The sequence below is a fragment of the Ricinus communis genome, chromosome 10, assembly GCF_019578655.1.
Source record: "Ricinus communis isolate WT05 ecotype wild-type chromosome 10, ASM1957865v1, whole genome shotgun sequence".
Lineage (NCBI taxonomy): Eukaryota > Viridiplantae > Streptophyta > Magnoliopsida > Malpighiales > Euphorbiaceae > Ricinus > Ricinus communis.
The window spans coordinates 12,765,346-12,785,825 of record NC_063265.1 but is presented as its reverse complement, the minus strand read 5'-3'; the positions used below and the strand labels follow the sequence as shown (position 1 = coordinate 12,785,825).

At 37.0% G+C, this 20,480-nt stretch overlaps 4 protein-coding genes and 1 non-coding gene across 10 annotated transcripts; 3 read left to right on the top strand and 2 right to left on the bottom strand.

Annotated features, from left to right (window-relative positions):
• The first annotated feature begins 277 nt into the window (after nt 1-277).
• Nucleotides 278-5,285, top strand: LOC8269796 (importin subunit alpha-1a). Of its 2 annotated transcripts, XM_002512439.4 has the most exons (11): nt 279-665; nt 1,688-1,784; nt 1,875-1,966; nt 2,052-2,183; nt 2,365-2,550; nt 2,767-2,930; nt 3,042-3,120; nt 3,749-3,877; nt 3,972-4,099; nt 4,209-4,589; nt 4,703-5,285. In XM_002512439.4, exons 1-10 carry the CDS (start codon nt 456-458, stop codon nt 4,585-4,587), a joined length of 1,596 nt encoding a protein of 531 aa, XP_002512485.1. In that variant the 5' UTR covers nt 279-455; the 3' UTR covers nt 4,588-4,589; nt 4,703-5,285. The 2 variants fall into 2 exon arrangements, with proteins under 2 accessions (XP_048225567.1, XP_002512485.1); XM_048369610.1 differs by lacking the exon at nt 1,875-1,966 and having other exon boundaries at nt 278-665.
• A 1,217-nt stretch (nt 5,286-6,502) lies between these two features.
• Nucleotides 6,503-7,871, top strand: LOC8269795 (GATA transcription factor 15). The gene is made up of 3 exons (XM_002512438.4): nt 6,503-6,845; nt 6,993-7,103; nt 7,285-7,871. The coding sequence occupies exons 1-3, from the start codon at nt 6,828-6,830 to the stop codon at nt 7,609-7,611; spliced, it is 456 nt and encodes a 151-aa protein (XP_002512484.2). The 5' UTR covers nt 6,503-6,827; the 3' UTR covers nt 7,612-7,871.
• A 914-nt stretch (nt 7,872-8,785) lies between these two features.
• Nucleotides 8,786-12,689, top strand: LOC8280237 (exonuclease DPD1, chloroplastic/mitochondrial). 4 transcript variants are annotated; one of them, XM_048369612.1, is made up of 4 exons: nt 8,786-8,808; nt 10,117-10,776; nt 11,986-12,191; nt 12,295-12,689. In XM_048369612.1, exons 2-4 carry the CDS (start codon nt 10,187-10,189, stop codon nt 12,501-12,503), a joined length of 1,005 nt encoding a protein of 334 aa, XP_048225569.1. In that variant the 5' UTR covers nt 8,786-8,808; nt 10,117-10,186; the 3' UTR covers nt 12,504-12,689. The 4 variants fall into 4 exon arrangements, with proteins under 4 accessions (XP_048225569.1, XP_015570492.2, XP_015570491.2 ...); XM_015715006.3 differs by lacking the exon at nt 8,786-8,808 and adding an exon at nt 8,818-9,092; XM_015715005.3 differs by lacking the exon at nt 8,786-8,808 and adding an exon at nt 8,818-9,241.
• Nucleotides 12,690-12,796: 107 nt separating this feature from the next.
• Nucleotides 12,797-12,870, bottom strand: TRNAT-AGU. The gene has a single exon. It is a non-coding gene; the product is annotated as a tRNA-Thr (tRNA).
• Nucleotides 12,871-12,950: 80 nt separating this feature from the next.
• LOC8269793 (pleiotropic drug resistance protein 3) lies at nt 12,951-20,122 on the bottom strand. 2 transcript variants are annotated; one of them, XM_048369609.1, is made up of 24 exons: nt 19,718-20,122; nt 19,376-19,499; nt 19,182-19,264; nt 19,012-19,096; nt 18,773-18,932; nt 18,536-18,612; nt 18,356-18,409; nt 18,173-18,263; nt 17,756-18,057; nt 17,395-17,676; nt 16,996-17,309; nt 16,663-16,823; nt 16,481-16,584; nt 16,067-16,223; nt 15,836-15,973; nt 15,605-15,678; nt 15,199-15,531; nt 14,813-15,103; nt 14,660-14,743; nt 14,419-14,552; nt 14,040-14,267; nt 13,745-13,916; nt 13,371-13,625; nt 12,951-13,295 (listed from the first exon to the last, which is right to left on the bottom strand). In XM_048369609.1, exons 1-24 carry the CDS (start codon nt 20,074-20,076, stop codon nt 13,029-13,031), a joined length of 4,329 nt encoding a protein of 1,442 aa, XP_048225566.1. In that variant the 5' UTR covers nt 20,077-20,122; the 3' UTR covers nt 12,951-13,028. The 2 variants fall into 2 exon arrangements, with proteins under 2 accessions (XP_048225566.1, XP_015570494.2); XM_015715008.3 differs by having other exon boundaries at nt 16,067-16,220; nt 19,718-20,121.
• Between the last annotated feature and the right edge of the window lie 358 nt (nt 20,123-20,480).

Here is a 20,480-nt window from a genome sequence, read left to right as displayed (position 1 = left end):
TCGACTCGACGGATAATATATTTTTCTTTATTTTATTGTTCTTCCCAATTGATGAGGCCACGAAACCTTCGTCACAGATTAAAACGACGCCGTTAGACTCCCGGTAAAACTGTCACAGTAGGTCCCACCATTTCAGAAGAAAAAGGTCCCTTTTTTTCCCTCATATTCAAATTCAAACTCAAACTCGATGGCGCATCGAGTAAATAACACCCGATCCGTGTCCACATACATCACAAGCCCTACCCTCCATTAGTACATCCTATATATACATGCACAAAACCCCCTTTCTTTCTCTCCCTTCTCTCTCCTTTCAACATCAAAACCCTTAAAAACCTCTCTGAAAGAAAAGTTTTGATTTCTCTCTCTCCATTTCTTTTGAGATCGTTCTATCAATCATTCCAACAATACTTTTTGAATCCATTTAAAATAACAAAGTAATTTAAAAGTAAGATAAGATGTCGTTGAGGCCGAGCGCTAGAACCGAGGTTCGAAGGAACAGATACAAAGTGGCGGTGGATGCGGAGGAAGGTCGCCGTAGGCGAGAAGATAACATGGTCGAGATCCGTAAAAATCGGCGTGAGGAGAGTTTACAGAAGAAGAGACGTGAAGGACTTCAAGCTCAGCCTATGCCAGCTTCTCTTCACTCCTCGGCCGTCGAGAAGAAGGTTAGTTCTGTAATCTAGTATTCTTTTTTTTTCTTCTGAAATATAAGATTGCGCGAATTCAATTGTGCTTTTCTTTTCGTTGTTAGAGGATCTAATCGTTGTAATTTTTTGACTAAAAGTTAGGGTTTTCTTATTGAATATAATTGTTTTGTGTTCGATGGTGGTTATCGCATAAAGCTTAGTTCATAATTAGGGTCTTATTAGCTCTGTTTACTGACTGGGCAGTGAATCTTGTTGTTGCTCAATGCAATGCTCGGCTTTTAGTAACTTGATTTTATCTGCTGCTTGTTGCGATTGATTGTGGATTGTTTTGATTGCTTGCTGTGATAGTTTTTCACTTACTAATTATGGAGCCTTTCGAGTTCTGCTGGTTTAGATGAACTTGTTTGATGTAGTGGACTCTCCTGAGGGGCTTTGTTGAAATTTGTTTCCAGATGAGGACACCGTAAAATTTCTTAAGTTGTGAAAAAGGGGTCTGGCATCATGAATTTTATGGTTTGGGTTTTGATTGCAAAACCTTGGCCTTTTCTTTTTGGAGCTTTTTATTAAGGGATAATAAGTTGATTTTCTTGGTTGATGCTGCAGCCCTATTGTGCTTTTGGCTGTGCAAACTTTGTGCTCTTATTCGAAGCAAGTGCATTTAACTTTTGAGATATTAATATAGTTCTGATAATTCTAGGTGAATTAAGGATTCCTAACCAAAAAATATAAACAACAGAAAAGGGAGAATTTAAAAAAAATATATATTTTACATGATGGAACTGTTTCTAATTGTTTTATATAATGGTTTGGACCTTCCTTTCTCTATGCTATGTGATGAGTTATTTATTTTATATGGAGTGGTGGCTTTTAGATTGATAACTGCAACCCTATTGAAATTGCGCTGTGTTGAATTTTGTTATATTGACTAAATCACTGCTCATTGAGGGATATTTTATTGAAAATTCGGAGTATTTTTGGCGACTCAGAAAGAGTAAGTTGGTTTAAATTTCTCTTCATGTTTTTTAATTGCTCGACTGCAGTTGGAGCATCTACCATCTATGGTTGCCGGTGTTTGGTCTGATGATAGTAACCTGCAGCTTGAGGCAACCACTCAATTTAGAAAATTGCTTTCAATCGGTGAGAAACTAGTTTCCGTACTACTTATCTTGTATTTTTTGGAATTCGTTTCACTTGTATATCGTGTCAAATTTTCTGGTTGATTACCAGAGCGCAGCCCTCCAATTGAGGAAGTCATACAAGCTGGTGTTGTTCCTCGCTTTGTTGAGTTTCTTATGAGGGAGGACTTTCCGCAGCTTCAGGTCTGCTGGATGCCTTCAACCACCCTTTAATCATCAATCTTTCTTTGTTATACCTCGAGATTCTTATTGGGTTAAATTTATGTAGTTTGAAGCAGCTTGGGCTCTGACAAACATTGCCTCTGGGACATCTGAGAATACGAGGGTGGTAATTGATCATGGAGCTGTCCCTATATTTGTAAAGCTTCTTGCTTCTCCAAGTGATGATGTTCGTGAACAGGTATGCCGGAGAAAATTTGAAATGTGTATATCTTATACCACTGCACTAGTTCTGCCCTTTGAACTTGTTCTTTGCGATGCTGCTAGGTGCAAATGGATTGAGTTTGCGCTGAATTAAAACTGCTAATAAATATTTCACATGCTAATTTTGACTAATTTGTTTGTGTGTTGTGTACTTTCAGGCTGTTTGGGCACTGGGAAATGTTGCTGGTGATTCTCCTAAATGTCGTGATCTGGTCCTTGGCAATGGAGCATTGCTTCCTTTACTGGCACAGTTGAATGAGCATGCTAAACTTTCTATGCTGAGGAATGCTACATGGACACTCTCAAACTTTTGCCGAGGCAAGCCACAACCATTTTTTGAGCAGGTTTGTCAATTCACTAATGTTTGAGTCGAGTTTCTTGTTTTCAAACTTAAGTTATTTACAGATTATGTCGGTGTATCATGACTCATGACATTTTTACTTTTGCAAGCATTATGAGTTTTTGAATAGTATGGTGTTTAATGTGCCTATCATCTTCTCGTTGAAGACATTCTGTTACTGCCTGATAACATTTTGTTTTTGTTGCATCTTATTCAATAGGTTAAGCCTGCACTTCCAGCCCTTGCACGTCTAATTCATTCTAATGATGAAGAAGTTTTGACTGATGCATGTTGGGCGCTCTCGTATCTTTCTGATGGCACCAATGACAAAATTCAAGCTGTTATTGAAGCAGGAGTGTGCCCTCGGCTAGTTGAACTTTTACTGTGAGTTGTACATTTATTTGCTCTAAGCTTGTTTTGTTCTTGTTTGTTGGAATTATGGATTTTATTGCTACTTGTGTTTTCAAAATATGAAGTTTTTGCAACATGTCTCAGGCACCCATCTCCATCAGTTCTCATTCCTGCCCTTCGCACTGTTGGGAATATTGTCACTGGCGATGATATGCAGACACAGGTACTGCTGGCTATATGAATACAGCTTTCTCTCTGTCTTTGTATATTTTCTCAATTCACTATTCCACAACGTTGGAAATAGTTTATATTTCACAAGGCTATTGATGAACTAGGTCTTATACATGCAGTTTACATCTTGACTATTCTCGTTTTGCCCATATACATGTGTTGTGTCAAATGGAATCTCATTAGAATTTATTGGATGTTGCTATTGATATTCGATGGCAGTGCAGCCATGCTTGAGGAATGAATATTCTGTAGTCAGTTCTATCCTTCAGTTCCGTTTCACATTATTTGTGGGTGGGCTGGTACTGGGGCTATTGATTTGGGATTCATTGTATTTAACACCACATCTAGCATCATTCTCATTGTTTTTAGTTGGTTTGCTTGTGAACTGGACTTGCTCTAAAGCAGAAGTACAATTTGGTAGACAGCTAAATATCTTCTATGTTCCCTGTATGCTCTTTGATGACCAAAGTGTCAGAGTTATTTTTCTTATCCTCCTCCCATGCAACATGCTCTTTCATTGATTTAGCTAATCACTGTGAAGTTTTTGTTGTATGGTGCATGCCATATAAAGTGCACTTTTTTTGTTTTCTCTAATGTTATGTGGTATGCTGCCTTTCCAGTGTATTATCAATCATCAAGCACTGCCCTGCCTTCTGAATTTGTTGACAAATAACTATAAAAAGAGTATCAAGAAGGAAGCTTGTTGGACCATCTCTAATATAACAGCTGGCAACAAGGAGCAGATTCAGGTACAAGTTCATGCTTATTGTATTGATTTTATGGCGTTGCATCGATTCCCACTGTTGGATGATATATGATGATATATTTATGGAATTGTTGCAGGCTGTAATTGAGGCAAATATTATTGGTCCATTGGTTCATTTGCTTGAAAATGCTGAATTCGACATTAAGAAAGAGGCTGCTTGGGCGATCTCAAATGCTACATCTGGTGGTACTCATGATCAAATCAAGTATGAATAAGTGCTCTTGTTTCTTATATATGTTCAAAATGTGTAGGTTGAAGTTGGACGTATATCAAATATAATTAAGCTGCTAATTCTTTGTATTCGTGGCTTACAGATATCTTGTTAGCCAAGGGTGCATCAAGCCCTTGTGTGACCTTCTCATCTGCCCTGATCCAAGGATTGTGACTGTCTGCTTAGAAGGTCTGGAAAACATATTGAAGGTAGGGGAAGCTGACAAGAATTTGGGCAACAATGATGGTGGTGTAAATCTATACGCGCAAATGATTGATGATGCTGAGGGGTTGGAGAAAATTGAGAATCTACAGTCACATGACAATATAGAAATTTATGAGAAGGCTGTGAAGATTCTTGAGACATATTGGTTGGAAGAGGAGGATGAGACCATGCCTCCAGGAGATGCTTCACAATCTGGGTTCCAATTTGGAGGGAGTGATATGCCTACTATTCCCTCTGGTGGATTTAATTTCAGCTAAATGTATGCGTTATTTCTGTTTTAGTTTTTCTGTCCTGTGTTACATATTAGTATTTTTCGTCCGACAATTTTATTGTCATCGGCATGGTTTACATGTTGTAATTCATTACTTGCAGGGGTTTACAGGTTCAATATGGAGGTCCTTGTGCAACGTGGCAGACAGTTTTCAACTTCAGGTCAGGTGTCTTGTTGTCATGTTTGGGTCTTACCAGGTTCAGTCTAGAGTTCGGTTGAGAGGCAGCTGGCCTGGTTTGGGTTTTTGCTATGGCGGGTTGATATGGTATGGAGAGACGATGGATGGGTCACATTAGCTACTATAATCTGAGAAACCCACGATGATGCTGGTTTGTCAGGGTGGTTGTTCTTGGAGGTTGGGATCTCATAAAAGAACAGACGTGGAATGGAGTATTTTTGAATGTGGTAGTGGGTCTTAGTAGCGTCTCTGCATTGCCTTCTCCAGAGTTTTGTCAGATTTTGGCACTCCCAAAATCCTTATAGTGGTGTGCTTGTACTTATTAGGTATATTGAAATTATATTTATATATATATTATATATATATTGAATGTATCGAGTCGGGTGCAATGATTTTCTGTCTACAGTCGACATTCTACTAGAACATGTAAGTTGTTTTTGCACGGTATATACAGTGTAAGGGTTTCTCATGTGAAAGGGAAAAGTAGAGATGTTACTATTTTTGCATTCGTCTGGCTTATGGCCCTTCCTTTTTTAGGTATAGAATGCTTTGAATTTTCACTGCGCGACGGGATGTGCGCACGGATGCATTACCCATTAACTCCGATACTGGTTATCTGTGCAGAATGAGCATGGGATGGGGGTGGGGTTCGTATTAAAGATTTTTGTAAATGTTTTATATTTGGATATTAATCAATGTTCGATTGAAACATGAATGGCCATTGTGGTAGGTTAATCGCGTCTCTAATATATGGGTTATTCTTTTAATATCAAAAAAATAAAATTTAATACTCTTCACTCTTTATATCTTTTTGTAAAATATATTAAAACTTATGCACTTGATAGATTAATTTAATATTCGTTTATTTTCTACACTTGATAGATTGAACATTTTTTCTTATTTTAAATTTGATGTATAATGCTTCCTCGATTGATATTCTTAGTTTTCTTCTCTATTACCAGAAACTATAAAAAAGAAATCATTAAATAGAAACAAAATAGACAAAATATTGGTGACCTTTTTTCAACTTTTACAAATAGAAAAGAATAAATAATAATTAGTAAACTTTTCTATTTTATATGTAAAAATAAAAAATAAAAAAAATTATTTAATAAATAATAATTGACTGCTAATTTTTAGTAAAAATTATTATATAATTATTGAATTAATTTATCAGTTGATTAAAATATTATTCTAAGCAAATTAAGTAAACTTTATGGTAAGTAGGAAGGCTACAAAAAGAAACATATTTTTGACATGATTTCATGTTATCGAGGATGCAGTTTTTACAATAGAGAGAGAGCATTTTTTGACATGACATGATTTCATGTTATCGAGGATGCAGTTTCTACAATAGAAGAGAGAGAGAGAGCTGAAGGCCCAGCTTTTGATGAACACTAAAATGGTCTGAAAGCATGGGGAAGCGAAAAGCCTACCAAATGACCCATTTATTCACACACACTCAATCTCACTTATGTTCTTTTCTCGCAGTTTATCATTTATTCACTTTCAAATTTTACTAACTTCTTCCACAAATAAAATATTTATCAAAGTAAATTATAATTTAGTTGTTAATGGTTATAATTTGTTTCATTTAATTTAGTTGTTAATGTTTATAATTTGTTTCAATAAATGATAAATCTTCATATATAGTAAGTAAAAACATAAAAATTATAAAGACAGATATATGGATTTTGTTACAGTACAATCGAAGTATTTTATCATTGTAAAATTTATTTTTTAATTATAGATAACTACAATCGGTATTTAATTGTATAATTCAGACGTTTAAATTGGAGCTGGTATTCACTTGCGATGTTGTAGGTGTAATTAAATCACTGCTGCATATCCATTCTTAACAGACACCACGCCCGTCATTTTTCATTTTCTGCTGTTTTTCTTTCCTTTCTTACTCTCTCGGTCGCTTCTTTTCTCTCTCCTTCTTTCTGTTTTCTTTTCCATTTCAAGAAACGATCACCTTACTCTTCTCTTTCTAAACACGAAACCATAAGAACAGAAAACCGAAGAAACGACTGTTTGATGGTCCAATGGATCTTGACGAAAGAGTGAGTCGAAGTGAATGATTGTTATGTAGTTTTAAATTTTTCTCTTTTTATGGGTCTCTCTTTTTTGTTTTCTTTGGTGTTCTTTAAAATATATATTGGTTTTTGTACTTTCTCACTGTATTTCTTTGATTCTTTCTTGCTGCAAAGAAATCATCGTGTGGAGATGATGACAAGAGTAAAAACGACTCCAAGAAAAGTTGTACTGATTGCAAGACTACCAAGACACCTTTATGGAGAGCTGGCCCTGCTGGCCCCAAGGTTTCCTTTCTTTCTTGCTTCCGTATTTGGGTTTTTGGTTACTTTCTCCCTTTTTCTGGTGCATCACTTGATATCCGTTTGATGTTTAACTTAGTTCCTCTCCTTTGAGTTTATGATGATATGTCGATTCTTTTGATCTGGGTTTGTGATTTTAACTGGTATTTGTTTCTTTTCTTAACAGTCGCTCTGCAATGCTTGTGGAATCAGATACAGAAAGACAAAAAGAGATATTTTGAGCTTTCACAAGAGTCCATTTAAGAGAAGAAAAAGACCGAATATCACCGCCGCCACCCCATCTAGCACCAGCACTGCCACTACCTCAGCCACGACCAATGAAGTGAGGAATTCATTGAAGATGAGACTAATTGTGGTGGACCAGAGCATGCTGTTTCAAAGATCAAAAATAGTGAGGAAACAGAGGTGCCAAAGGAGAAGGAAGCTAGGGCAGGAGGAACAACAAGCTGCTTTTTCTTTAATGGCTTTGTCCTGTGGCTCAGTATTTGCATGAAATAGGAAACAGCAGAAATGACACAGAATAGGGAGGGATAAAAGTTGAACAAACCCTTACCCACTTACCTTTTTGTTTTGTCCTTTTTGAAGGAATGAGATATGCCCTATCCATCATGTTTGGGCCTGTTTTTTTCCTTTCTTCTTTTCTCTATTTTATAAAGGAAGAAATGAAGTAAAAGGGATCGACATTCCTGTTATTAATATTATATAATATTAATATATACAGTGGAGACAGTATAAGGAAGTTCAGTTTTATTACTTGGGAGTTTCTCTATTTCTTGTTTGCTTTCCTTTAGCCACAGGGTATGACATCTCTTCTTTATCAATTCCTGTAGGAAAATGAGTGAGCATAGATTATTGGATTAATGACAGTTCTTTGAGTCATAGCCTTAAATTTTACCATTGTTTTTTTTTTTTTTGTTTGGTAATATTAAAATGAATTTATTTATTTCTTATGATGAACAAACCGAATGACTATTGATGGGTGGGTAGTATCTGTCGATTTGCGCCAGTTTGAGCTAAAGCTCGTGGGTGGAGTAAGAAGTCGGCTTATTTTTTGTTTCTGGTAGGCAAAAACAGTGAGAATACAAAGATAAAACTTGAGCTTATTAAAAGGATTTTTTTTTTTTTGGCTAATCGAGAAGTTTTAATTTATATACTAAATTCAATGTTAAAACCAATTTATTTGTTAATTAATTTTAAATATATTAAGTATATACTATTTATTTACTGATGATATATGCTGCTTTTATTTATTATATTTTTTTCAAGACTAAAGTTTTTGAACAATCGATTCGACAGAACAATTCAAAAGATAAAGATAAAGAAGTATCGTTAATTTCTTCACGTTCATTCCAAGTAAAAATGTGAGCATTATTATTAATAATTAAAATTTAATTAATAAAAATATAATAAGTTATACACCATCCAATCACGTTCTAACAATTTATATTTATTTATGAGTTTATCTAAGCATTTATATTTATTTGTGGAGTAACTAATGCGCAGCCGCATTCAGCAAATTTATGTGGCAAGTCATCATTTTTAGAACCCAAGAAGGAGGAAGGTCCTATCCCTGTTACTAAGGTCCATGGACTTCTCTTGCGTCCGAATCCGAACAAAATGGAAATATGCCCATCAAACTAAACCCACACGCGGCAGCATCGGCACGTTCCACTGCCCACAGTTGTAATTCGTAAGCAATTCTCAATCCAATGGCGTTGAACAATTTATGCATTCTGGAAAAGCAAAAGAAAAAGGATAATTTAAAAATAGAAGAAGCGAAAGACGTGGATCGGATACTCAGATTCAAAAAACTTGCTATATGATTCAGACATTAAGTGTCTCTCCTCTCTGTTTTCTTTCTTTTATCTCCCCCGCCACTCTCTCCTGCTCCTCAACTGCTTCCATAAAATTAAACGTCTCTTCCATTTCTTAAGTTATATGCTCTTTTTTCCCCATTTCTTATATAACTTCCAGGTTCCTCTCTCTCTGTTGTTTTCTACGTATACGAACTTGGAGCTTTGTTTGTTTGTTTACTTTCCTAGAAAGACTAGTCTTTGAACTAGCTGGTTTCATTTGTTTCAAATGTTCTCAAATTGATGATGGGCCCTTGCTTTAGTTATTTGGTAAATGGATTGTTTTCTTTTCTTGCTATTGCCCTTCGTTTAAGGTATTTCTTTTATGGTCTGGGTAAAGTGGAGATCTTGATGTTTGGGGCTATGTATTGCATTATGGATTAGGGTGGGGTTATATAGTATGCAGTGTTTTCCTGGATTCTTATGTTAATATAATTGAAGATGAAAGGTTCTTCTCTTGATTATTAATTTATGCTTAGTTTTGTTATTTGGGTTCACTCTGAGTTTAATGATTGTGCTCAAAGGAGACTGTGATCCGCCTTTTCGTCTCATGTGTTCTTTAGTTGAGATTACCTTGAGATTTTTGTAGAGAAAACGAGACATTTATTTGTCTAAGTTTGGTTTCACATCAAGTATACATCTTAACTGAGGCAATTTAGAAGTCTTCAATTTAGTTAACTTTTTTTTGGTTATATTTTTACAGAATTTGAAATCCAGTAAATGAAATGTTCTCTGTTGAGGTAGAAAGCAAGCAGTTAAGACTAGGGCCTTCCTTGGTATTGTAGGATAATAAGGAAAAGACAATGAAATTACCAAAAACACTCGCACAAGCACATTCTTAGAACTATGGAGGTTTACACAGAAACATTCCCTCTACTTGGAGCTTTTTGGACATGAATCACAATAATGCTTAGAAATTAACCAATGTTCATAGTGACGATTGTGTATTTTTCCTAAACAAGCCAACCATACCAAATCCAATTAATTTAAGATCAATACTTTAGGTATGATATTCCATCTGCCTACATGTGTCGCGTATATTACTCACCCTCCTATTTTGTGTTTTTATACTAGATGTCACAACAATTGGTTGTTCAGAATGATGGTTCTCTGATTCCCTTAATCTATTCTTTATTCATTCTCAGGTTTAAGCAAATTGATCATGTGATGCAAGTTACATGTCTGGCAGTCTTGCTCTGTTATAGCTTGGGTTAGATGAGGATAATTCCTATGTGCTTCTCAATCTTGCAAGTTCCTAGATGCAGACTGCACACCATAGCTAATTTTTGGCAGGAAAGCTTCCACAGCTCGGCCAGGAAATGTGGAAACAAATCTAGCTTTAGGCTGCTTGCTTCCAAATCCGATGGGCTTGAAGGAGGATACAGTAGACGTTGGATTAGAAGACCTGTAAGTACAAAAACAGAAGGAACAAATAAAATCACCCAATATGATAGTAAATCAACCAATATCAGGCATGAAATTTTGGATGAAACAGTTTCAACTAGTGCCACCCTGAGTATAAGCAAAACTGAAATAAGTGAATACCAAAATATTCGATACTGTGATATCCGACGAGAGATTCTTGAGAATAATGACCTGGCCAAACTTGTGACAGTTATTGTCTTTGATCTTGAGACTACTGGATTTAGCAGAGAGTATGAGCGAATTATTGAGATTGCGCTACAAGATCTCCATGGAGGTGAAAACAGCACTTTTCAGACACTAATAAATCCTGGACGCATTGTTCCTAACTCACATATTCACGGCATCACGACCCATATGGTCTGCAAACCCCATGTTCCAAGGTACTCTTATTTAACTTCTAATTGTTTTCTTGGGCTTCCTTCCATGATTAACTACTGGTCTATGAATTGAAAGATAGCATTTTACTTCTCAGGTCATATATCTTCTTTCTTCTTTTCTTTTCTTTTCTTTTGGGAGGGGGTATTAACTGGTAAGGGTGTTGGCAGCTACCTCATTGCTGTCTATATCCTGCATCATTGCTGCCTAATGAAGTATTCCCTGTTCCAATCAGCTATCAGCACATGGATAGCTGAATATGAGAGTCAACGTGTTCCGATATTTGGAATTCTATATAAGTTGGGCCAATTTTCCAGAATCAGAATGACATCTGATTTCTGGTCAAACAAGTCTGTTGATGCTTTCTGAGTTTGTTAGAAGAGGGTGATGTTTCGTACAATGGTGAATTGCTCTGCTATAACCTAGAATTTCAAACCAAGAAAACAGCATCACATTAGCAAGGGGGAGGCTTAAACATTTAGCCTTCCAAAGCCTGTTATGTGAGATATCCTGTGTGCTAACACACCCTATATTTAAGTATTGTAGAGAGTGATAAGAATGGAGTTACAACAATTAGTTCTGTGGATGGGATGTCACAAGTATTCCTCGGACTATTTACTGTGAGATCATTGCCCAAGTAATTTCAGCCTCCCCAATCTTTGATGCCTAGTTCTGCTCCTGTCCTATCATTAGCTCTTACTAAGTCCATTTTCTTGGAGTTGAGGTTCTCTAGTGGATTACAATCCTATTATTGGAGAAACAACAAAACTAGAGCAAATGATGCACATTTAATCATTTGGTGAACAATCAGAGTTCATTGTTTTGAGTTACACAATGTCTTTATGTCTCAAAATCTCCTCGCTTGTACCTTGCCCCTTTTCCTGTGTCTCAGGATTAGGATTCTCAACTTCAAGGATATGCATATGTATGAACTTATTTAAAAAGCTGAATTACCACGGAAAATCGACATATACCTCTAGTTTTCTATTAGTTATTTTCCACTTTCGTGCCATATTGGCATTTGCTGTCTCTTTTATTTAACATGACTGAAATTGTTTTCTTCTTACCTTGCTGAGCGACACTTATGGTCTTTCATATCTGTCTTGCATGTGATATCAAAATCACCTGCTTCATTGGCATAACTGCACCTCAGTTTAAATCTGTTCGCATTATTTATCAGATGTATACTAATATTGGTCAAGGAATTTTTGTAGGATGGAAGACCTGATACCTATATTATTGCAGTACATCAGAAGCCGTCAAAAACCTGGTGGCTATGTACTTTTAGTAGCTCACAACGGTCGTTCTTTTGATGTACCCTTTTTGATTAATGAATTCAAACGTTCTGGTGTTGATGTTCCTTGTAATTGGCTATTTATGGACACACTTCCTCTTGCACGCAAATGGATGAAATCTAAAGGTCTTTCTTTCTCTATTTTGTATACCTCTGCAGAGATACTGAGAATTTGGTAGGCAATTTCCTTATTTTTACCTGAAAGTTTCATATTTGACTTTGTTAATAGGACTGAAGATTTCTTCAAGTCTGCAAGGTCTGCGTGAGGCTTTTGGAATTAAGTTGGAAGGATCAGCTCACAGAGCCATGTCAGATGTGAGATTATTGGCAAAACTGTTTCAGATGTTGACTTTCAATCTGAAAACAACACTTCCTAGCTTAGTTGCCGAGTCTTTCACAGTCTCCGAATTAATTAATGTAAAGAAGAAGAAGAATTGAATCTAATTTATAGTCCGGGATCTGTTCTTTTTAACTCTGCACTCATTATTGTCGAAGTAAACTTCAAAGTCATGTATTCTTAGTGCATCCCATATTTTGTCTGGGAAGGCACAGAAAATGAAAATGTATCATTTGATCAAAACCAAAAGGTTATCATTGAGCAAAATAAAGTTTGGATTTTGTTTAGCTCTCTGCTCTCATTTTATATTTGCTTGCGCCAGAAATAGCGGAGATGGATGTGAAAGCAGTCCAATAAATGAGGATCTTTTTCAGAAAAAGAAAAGAAGATAACATGCTTTCGTTGAGAGTCGAACTCAAGACCTCCCGCTTACTAAACGGGTGCTCTAACCAACTGAGCTACGAAAGCTAGCTATTCAGTGACTTAGTTAATATATTACTGTAAAGAGAAATACTTGCAGGTACTGATAACAGAATGAGTTGCAGGGATCCTTGAAAATATACCCAAATTCATAAAATGCTAAACCAGATTGCACTATCTAATATGTCGATATGTGATTACAAAATTTACCTTCTCTGAAAGTTGAGTTTGCCTATGAAATATGCAAAAAGAGAAGCAAAGACAAAAGGGAAGATGACGAGTACAGCACCAACAACGCCCAAAAAGTTGTGGTGAAAACCAAAGTAATCTTCTAAAAAAGCTGATACAGTTTTGGTCTCGCCGAATACTGATATTTCCTTGTCTATATCCCCAAACTGTGAGGTGAGCATACCATTTAGGACCCAAGATGTAGGACACATATAATACAGCCATATCCACCATTTTGGAATACGCTGCAACAAAGTTCAAAACACAATTACAGCAATAATCGTCACATAAATTTGAAGCTTGATGATGAGAAAACTTACTGGTCTTGGTACAATGAAGCCGGTGAACAGAATGAGCATTGTGTATGTGGAGGATGCTAGAATTGAAGCCACTTGAATATTTGGTGTCAGAGATACCAGAAGCATCCCCATGTAGTTGAAACTTAGCAATGTACAGAACAAGGAATAAAATGCCCAGAATATCTTGTAAGCAGACATGGAATAGCCAACCATAGGATAAGTGATGACCACATATATAATTGCTATAATGAACGAGTATGGCAACTCCACCAGCACCTACAGAAACCAAAATTCATGCCCTATCAACAGCTAATTTCAGGTTATTACTGGAGAAGCTTGCACTACAAACGTGTCAGGAATGAGATAAAACCTGGACCAGTGTATGAGATACGAACCTGTGCAAGTGAATATGCCCATGGAGAATACATTCCTGCAAATCTTTCCCGATACAGAACAGTCCGTTCTGTAGCAATATAGGGTAAGACTGATGAGCAGTTGTTTATACCAAAGAAGATTACTGCAGTGTACATCGAACCAAACATAATGAACAGGTCTTGCTGGTTATTTCTGCAAGAATTGTAACAGCAGTAGTTATTGTTAGAAGAAACATGATTTTTCATTATGACTACAATTTCATGGTCTTTTAAAAGCCAGAAGAAATAAGAAATAAATAAGAATGTATGGGCTAACATTTCCTTTCCACGCTGCCAGAACAGCGCACCGAACAGGAAAGACGCAGCGACCATATAAACAAGGCGAGTCAGATTGTATGAAGGACTTCTCCAATACGACATGTGATGTTTCCAAAAGCAAGCTTTAAATTGCTCCCAACCATTTTGTGGGAAACGGGTAGAAAAATGCAATTCCTTTGAACCAGGCATCGGTGAACTCAGTTGCTTTACCAATTCTTTGTTCTCTCTGCAGTCAAAGAGCAATTAGAGTTTCCATCACTAATGAGCTTTTGAGGAACCCTATATAGAAATACAGGCATAAATTCTTAATACATAAAACACCACCTTATGCTTCCAATGTTGAATAAACAAAGAGCATCACAGTCTTTTTCACTTACTTATACAAGGTGGACTCTTCATAAATTTGTCCAAAATCTACTCCAAGCTCAGCCTCTGCAGATTTGGAGGTAACCTCTAACATCCATGTCGCTGGATTATAGTTGTCCTCAATCTTTTTCACCCCAGGAACATTCTTTGCAAGAAACAGAGAATTTTAATCAAGACTGAATTATAAGATTTCCGTCAGCAGGCAGAAATATAGCATCTCCATGACAATAATGTAAGATAAGCAAGACCAACCTCAAAATATTCAATGACCCTGCTAGAATGTCGGCCCAGTGGCCCAGAATAGATAATGCGCCCTCCAATTTTCAGTAGAATCAACTGCGCGAGAATCAGATGGATTAATAGGTTGTACATTTAGGAATAGCCAGAGGGAATCAGGGCGCATACCTCATCAAATGCCTCAAAGATGTCAATACTTGGCTGGTGGATGGTGCAAACAACTGTTCTTCCTGTTTCAACTACATTCTTCACTGCTCTCATAACAATTGCAGCTGCTCTTGCATCTAAACCTGTAGTGGGTTCATCCATGAATATGATAGACGGATTGGACACAAGCTCCACAGCTATAGTCAGCCTTTTACGCTGCTCAGTAGATAAGCCACTAATCCCTGGCAAGCCTACTAGAGAATCTTTGATTCCGTCAAGCTCAATAGTTTCAAGGACTTCATTCACAAACTCCTGAGAGAAGAGTTACAAAAAATGTCAGGGCGATTTAGTGTTATTAATTAGGTCCAGGAAATAATTACTATTTCAGCTTTGGAAAGATATCTTACAGACTTAGTTTTTGGATCAATCTCAGACGGGAGCCTTAGCCATGCAGAATATATCAGAGATTCTTCTACAGTTATTTGTGGGGAATGTATGTCGGTTTGCTCTACATAACCTGATATTCTAGCAAATAAATGCTGGACCTTTGGGTATCCGCCAATTCTTATATCTCCTTTGATAGTACCACCAGTTTTCCTTCCACTAAGAACATCCATAAGAGTTGTTTTTCCAGCCCCACTAACACCCATCAATGCTGTAAGAATACCAGGTCTGAATGTACCAGTAATGTCAGTAAGAAGCTGGAGATTCTTCTGTGCAAAACCTCGTTTTCTCATTTCCTAAGACAGAAAGGATGGCACTTTCAATTACTTCTTCCTATTAAACAGATTAAAATAAATATATCATAGTTACCAAAGGTGCATCAACATAGTACTGCAGATCCTGAAATGTTATAGTAAGGGGCTCAAAAGGTAAAACCATCCTTCCTGCAAATTTAAGAATGGCGCCACTTAAGAAAAAGGCATGTGACAAACTTATATTTACCAAAACAATTATACCAAAAATAGACTTAAAAACATCACCTGCTGTGCTAATGTTCTCTAATTAATAATTTTTTTACCAGATTATGAAAAGAATGCCTACCCGTTTCAGTTATTGTATCAGGCATAAAATAAGCATCAGCGAGTCTGTTGTTTTTGTCAACGTGATTATTATCATCTACTTTTTCTTGCAGTTGATTGTACTTTTCATAAGAAATAATAGCATGAGTTCTTCCAGGAGCTGCATGAGTACCGATGGCTTCACTTAGCACGAACACATTACATTATGCATTGCTGTTTAGAAATGGCTAATTAGCAGTGGAAGAACACTTACGTTTCAAGTAGGTCAATGCCAAGGTAAAACCAATGTTGAATAGCACAGTGAATCCTAGCAGGGCACCAACTGATATCCAGTAAAAGTAACCATCATAGTGCAGTCCACGACTTTCTAGTGTTTGTTGTCCAATGGTTGTGTTAGCAGACATAATCTGCTAATAGAATGAAAAGGAAATTAATTGTAGAGCATATAATCACTTAACTATTCACTCTTGCAAGGGGACATCATATTCCTAGTTGCAGAAGATTTTCCTTTAGAAACTCAGTTTTTTTTCCATTAAAGAAACACCAATTTTCCTGTGCCAAATGGATGGGTGGCATAACTCTGATCTTTTGCTGTTATCCTAAGCTGAAGCAATGGCATCATTCTTGCCATCGTGCCGTGTGGATTGGTTCAAAAATGAAACTTTACCTTTTGCCACCGAGGGGCAAGAAACTCATTCACACACATTCCTATCTCTCCATATGTCAATGGGTTAATCCAAAATCCCCAGTCCAACCAAGGAGGCATAGAAGCTGAAACCGGAGAAACAGGTAAGCAAAATTGTCATTTAAGAAATCTGTTGGAAGGAGAAGAAATATAAATATACTTACGTTTTGGGATTATGAAACCACCAAAGAGTAAACTAGTCAATATAAAGAGGCTGCCAAAGGTTGTTGAAGCAACCGTGGTTTGGCAGATTGAGGCAATAAAGCGAAACATTGATATTGATGTCAGATGTATCACAAAGAGTAGAAGCAACTGCCGGAAGAATCTAAAGAAACACAGCAAAAATTGGGTATTAGAAGCTACTTGTGATTATCCAATAAGCATATGGTTAAAGAAAATCAGGTTTCAATTCCTGGCAGGTCCTAAATGTGGCAGCAGCCACTATCCTCTTTCATTTTAAGAACAATTCACTTTTTAACTTCGCAACCTGGACTCACCTTCCAGCCTCAGGGCTGAAACCAATAACATAGTAAGTGAGAGATGTCCAAACAACAGCTTCTAGCAATGAAAGTGGAATTTTAAGAAGAGTAGCAGGAACCACATAAGCCCAAGCAGGGTAAAAGCACAGCTCTTTCTGTTTATGGAAAACTGCAAGTCTTGAGACAGTCATCTGCAACTCTGGAAATCCATCTACTAATAATAGAAGGATTGAATAGAATATAGCACCCATGTAATCATTTGCATGGAGCACATCAACACCCAATCTAGTGCGTAGCAGAACTGTCATTGTTATTGCCGCAATGATCACTAGCTGCAAAAGAGAGAGTGGTGCGCCATGTCTAAGCTGATTGTTTATGAGTTGAGTATCATAGCTTTTCAAACATAAAGGAAGCTACCTGTACAGTTTTGAACACATATATAAAAGAATTTCTCTTCATTAGTAGAAATTCCCTCCTGCTGCAAGCTTTAAACATTTCCAGTTTCGGTAATGAGTATTGTTTGAAGGATAAAGCACTCTTGTGGCTTTCAGACTTATCAAATGGCTTTGAGAGCTCCTCAGTTAGCTTCTGGCCGAGCTGAGATTCTCTGAATTTCTTAACAAACTGATCTACAGAAACATAATTGTAGGGTTGGTCTGTCCGGCACCAATATTGTGCTTGATCTTTTCTGGAGATAACCTGGAGAAAAATAAAAGGTTCATGTAGCTTCTATTTTGGTAGTTAAATCTGAAGGGATGTGAAACTTCAAAAAGCCCACCTCTTGAAGGAAGTCGGCAACACCTTTTCTTTGAGGACACCTGAATCCACACTCCTCAAAGAAGCTACAAATACTAGGGCGTGGGCCATGATACACAATCTTCCCTTCTGCCATCAGAATGACATCATCAAATAGATCAAAGGTCTCTGGTGCTGGCTGAAGGAGTGAAATCAATGCTGTAGCATCAGTAATATGCACCAAATGCTGCAGACAAGATACAATCTGGAAAGTGGTGGAGCTGTCTAAGCCGTTCGATACTTCATCCATGAATAGTGTTTTTGCAGGTCCCACAATCATCTCCCCTGCAGGAAATAATTCATGGAAGAAAATTGGCAATCATGGAGATTTGTACTCAGCATAACATCAACAAGAATATACACAAATTAAACTGAAGGATTTTTCTCACACATAAACAACCTGTAGTCAATCTTTTCTTCTGACCTCCGGAGATACCCCTTCTCATGGCATCTCCAACCATTGTATCAGCACATATGTCAAGTCCAAGAATCTGAGACAAACAGGTATAGCAACTAAGTTTCCAGAAAAATCCATGCTTCAACAAAAATTCGAGGATAGTTAATTTCAAACCTAGTAAACTACCTTCAAAATATAGTCTGTCTGAATGTTACTTTTCAGTCCTTCAATTGATACTGCCTGTCATGAAAAGAGAGAGACATAAGATAAGCATGGAAACTATAACGGTATATTCATAAGTTCTCACTTCAGTTCAGTTTCAAATAGATTTTTCTTTTTTTGGTTAAGACATGGCTAAATGGGTACCTTCATGTAAGCATCCACATCAGTATCTGGAACTATCCCTGCCTGCTTCTCCCTTCTACTGACTTCCGTCACGATCTCTTTCATGCAAGGACAACCAAGTTAATAAAGGAAATAGAAATAAGCCCCAACAATTTCAAATAAATCTCACTATAAAGCCACCAACTTCTAATTGAAACCTGCATCTTCCATCTGTCCACTTCTCTCACTGACTGAAAATTCTAATATAAAATTGCTTACCAGCTCGGCTTCCAATGCCCTGACATTGAGCAGAGAAATCGATTGCTTCCCTGACCGTCATCTCTGGAATATGCAGATCATATTGGCTGATATAAGCCGAGGTCTTCTGAGGAACGAACTCTTCCAATCTGTATCCGTTGTAAGATATTTCTCCTCTAACCTGTTGAATAACATATTCTAGCTTTAGTTTCTTCCAGTAAATTTTTTTCCCTTCAATCGTGTTTAAAACTTAAAGCAACCTTAAGAGAATGGCTCAATTCTCCAGAGAGGGCTAACAACAATGTGGTTTTGCCACAGCCTGGAGGACCAAGCAATAAAGTCATCCTGCAAACAGTGTGCTGTAATTTTAGCATGCAATTAAAAAAGAAGAAAATTCAACTCACTGTACTTATCGCAGATACAAAGTTACCTTCTTGGCTTGATAATGCCATTAACATCTTTCAGGATGCTAATCTTGGCTTCTTGTTTTGACCAAGGTAGAGTGATAAACTCCTGTGAGAAGCAGATAGCTCAAATGGAATTAGCACTTGTGGGTTTGATTTATTTAACTTCTATTGTTAGATTTAGATGCCAGTCACTTCGATGTAGAATTTCGTTACTTACAGAAAGCATACTATTAGCAGTGTTCCAAAGCGTTGGGAGAGGCCTTCCATGAACCAGCTTGCACTCTGCTTCGACAAACAGATTTCTGAATCTCACTTCCACAGTGGGCAACTGCACACCGACCCTGTGAAACGTAAAGAAAGCAATTATACTGAGAGTAAAATATTCCTACTGATCAAATGCAGCAAAGTTCTCTAGCCCAAGTGTAGAGCAGACACCTGTCCGCAGTTCATATTCCTGGCAATTTGTTCATAAACAAACTAAAACGATGGGATGGACGATACGTATTGTATGCATCGAAATTTCAGTTAATATTTAGAAAGGGATAAAAAGGAAGATTACTTGTCAATTCTTTTCCTAAGTTTCTTCAATAATCGGAGATTATCATGGTCAATGTGCTTGATGAGTTTGTCTATGAACATTTGGCGCTCTTGAACTCCAAGTCTGGCAACATCAACGATTCTTTTCCCTTCACCATCTGTTTCCCGGAAAAGAGCAGTATTAATCCGTCTAAAGGTGGGTAATCTTTCAACAGCAGCCCATTGCAACTGAATTTCTTCTTCATCTTCATCTTCAGCCACAGATGAAATACTGCGAAAACTTGAAACACGACTTCTGAATGATGATCTTATGCTTCTTCCTATCTCTGCTAACTCAATCCTGAGTGACTCTATTTCATCAGGACCTACTAGCTGAGCCATTTGTCGGCCAAGCTCAAGGAATTACATGATTGACTGCAAAGCCGCTCCTTATATTACATTGAACGCTCAGGTTGATGAGGCAATGACATGCGTCATGCCATACCTTATTTTGTTGTAGCAAGTAATCAAATGGCCGCTGTCAGCAGTAATAAAAGAATCAATGAAATTGAATACACTCATTAAAATAATGCATTGGCTAGTGTAGAAAAATAGATTAAGTATCATTGACTTTCTCCCGTACAACACATCTCCAAGATGTTACCATCATCCTACTACCAATAATTATAAGTTTTGGGAACAAATATATGGATGACTAAGGCACTAATTGCTGATAACTATTCTTCTTTTTCAAAAACAATCTAACATTTAATTATATATGACATCCATCCATGGAACTGAACGTA

What these genes read in the sequence shown, in the direction of transcription:
- LOC8269796 (XM_002512439.4), top strand. Translation starts at nt 456, where the DNA reads ATGTCGTTGAGGCCGAGCGCTAGAACCGAGGTTCGAAGGAACAGATAC. An exon ending in CCTCGGCCGTCGAGAAGAAG is followed by an intron (nt 666 to 1,687) that starts GTTAGTTCTGTA and finishes GCTCGACTGCAG; the next exon opens with TTGGAGCATCTACCATCTAT. An exon ending in GCGATGATATGCAGACACAG is followed by an intron (nt 3,121 to 3,748) that starts GTACTGCTGGCT and finishes CTGCCTTTCCAG; the next exon opens with TGTATTATCAATCATCAAGC.
- LOC8280237 (XM_048369612.1), top strand. Translation starts at nt 10,187, where the DNA reads ATGAGGATAATTCCTATGTGCTTCTCAATCTTGCAAGTTCCTAGATGC. An exon ending in TGCAAACCCCATGTTCCAAG is followed by an intron (nt 10,777 to 11,985) that starts GTACTCTTATTT and finishes GAATTTTTGTAG; the next exon opens with GATGGAAGACCTGATACCTA. An exon ending in CAAATGGATGAAATCTAAAG is followed by an intron (nt 12,192 to 12,294) that starts GTCTTTCTTTCT and finishes CTTTGTTAATAG; the next exon opens with GACTGAAGATTTCTTCAAGT.
- LOC8269793 (XM_048369609.1), bottom strand. Translation starts at nt 20,076, where the DNA reads ATGGCTCAGCTAGTAGGTCCTGATGAAATAGAGTCACTCAGGATTGAG. An exon ending in TGATACAATAACTGAAACGG is followed by an intron (nt 15,679 to 15,835) that starts GTAGGCATTCTT and finishes TTAAATTTGCAG; the next exon opens with GAAGGATGGTTTTACCTTTT. An exon ending in GCTTCATTGTACCAAGACCA is followed by an intron (nt 13,296 to 13,370) that starts GTAAGTTTTCTC and finishes ACTTTGTTGCAG; the next exon opens with CGTATTCCAAAATGGTGGAT.
- LOC8269795 (XM_002512438.4), top strand. An exon ending in CTGGCCCTGCTGGCCCCAAG is followed by an intron (nt 7,104 to 7,284) that starts GTTTCCTTTCTT and finishes TTTTCTTAACAG; the next exon opens with TCGCTCTGCAATGCTTGTGG.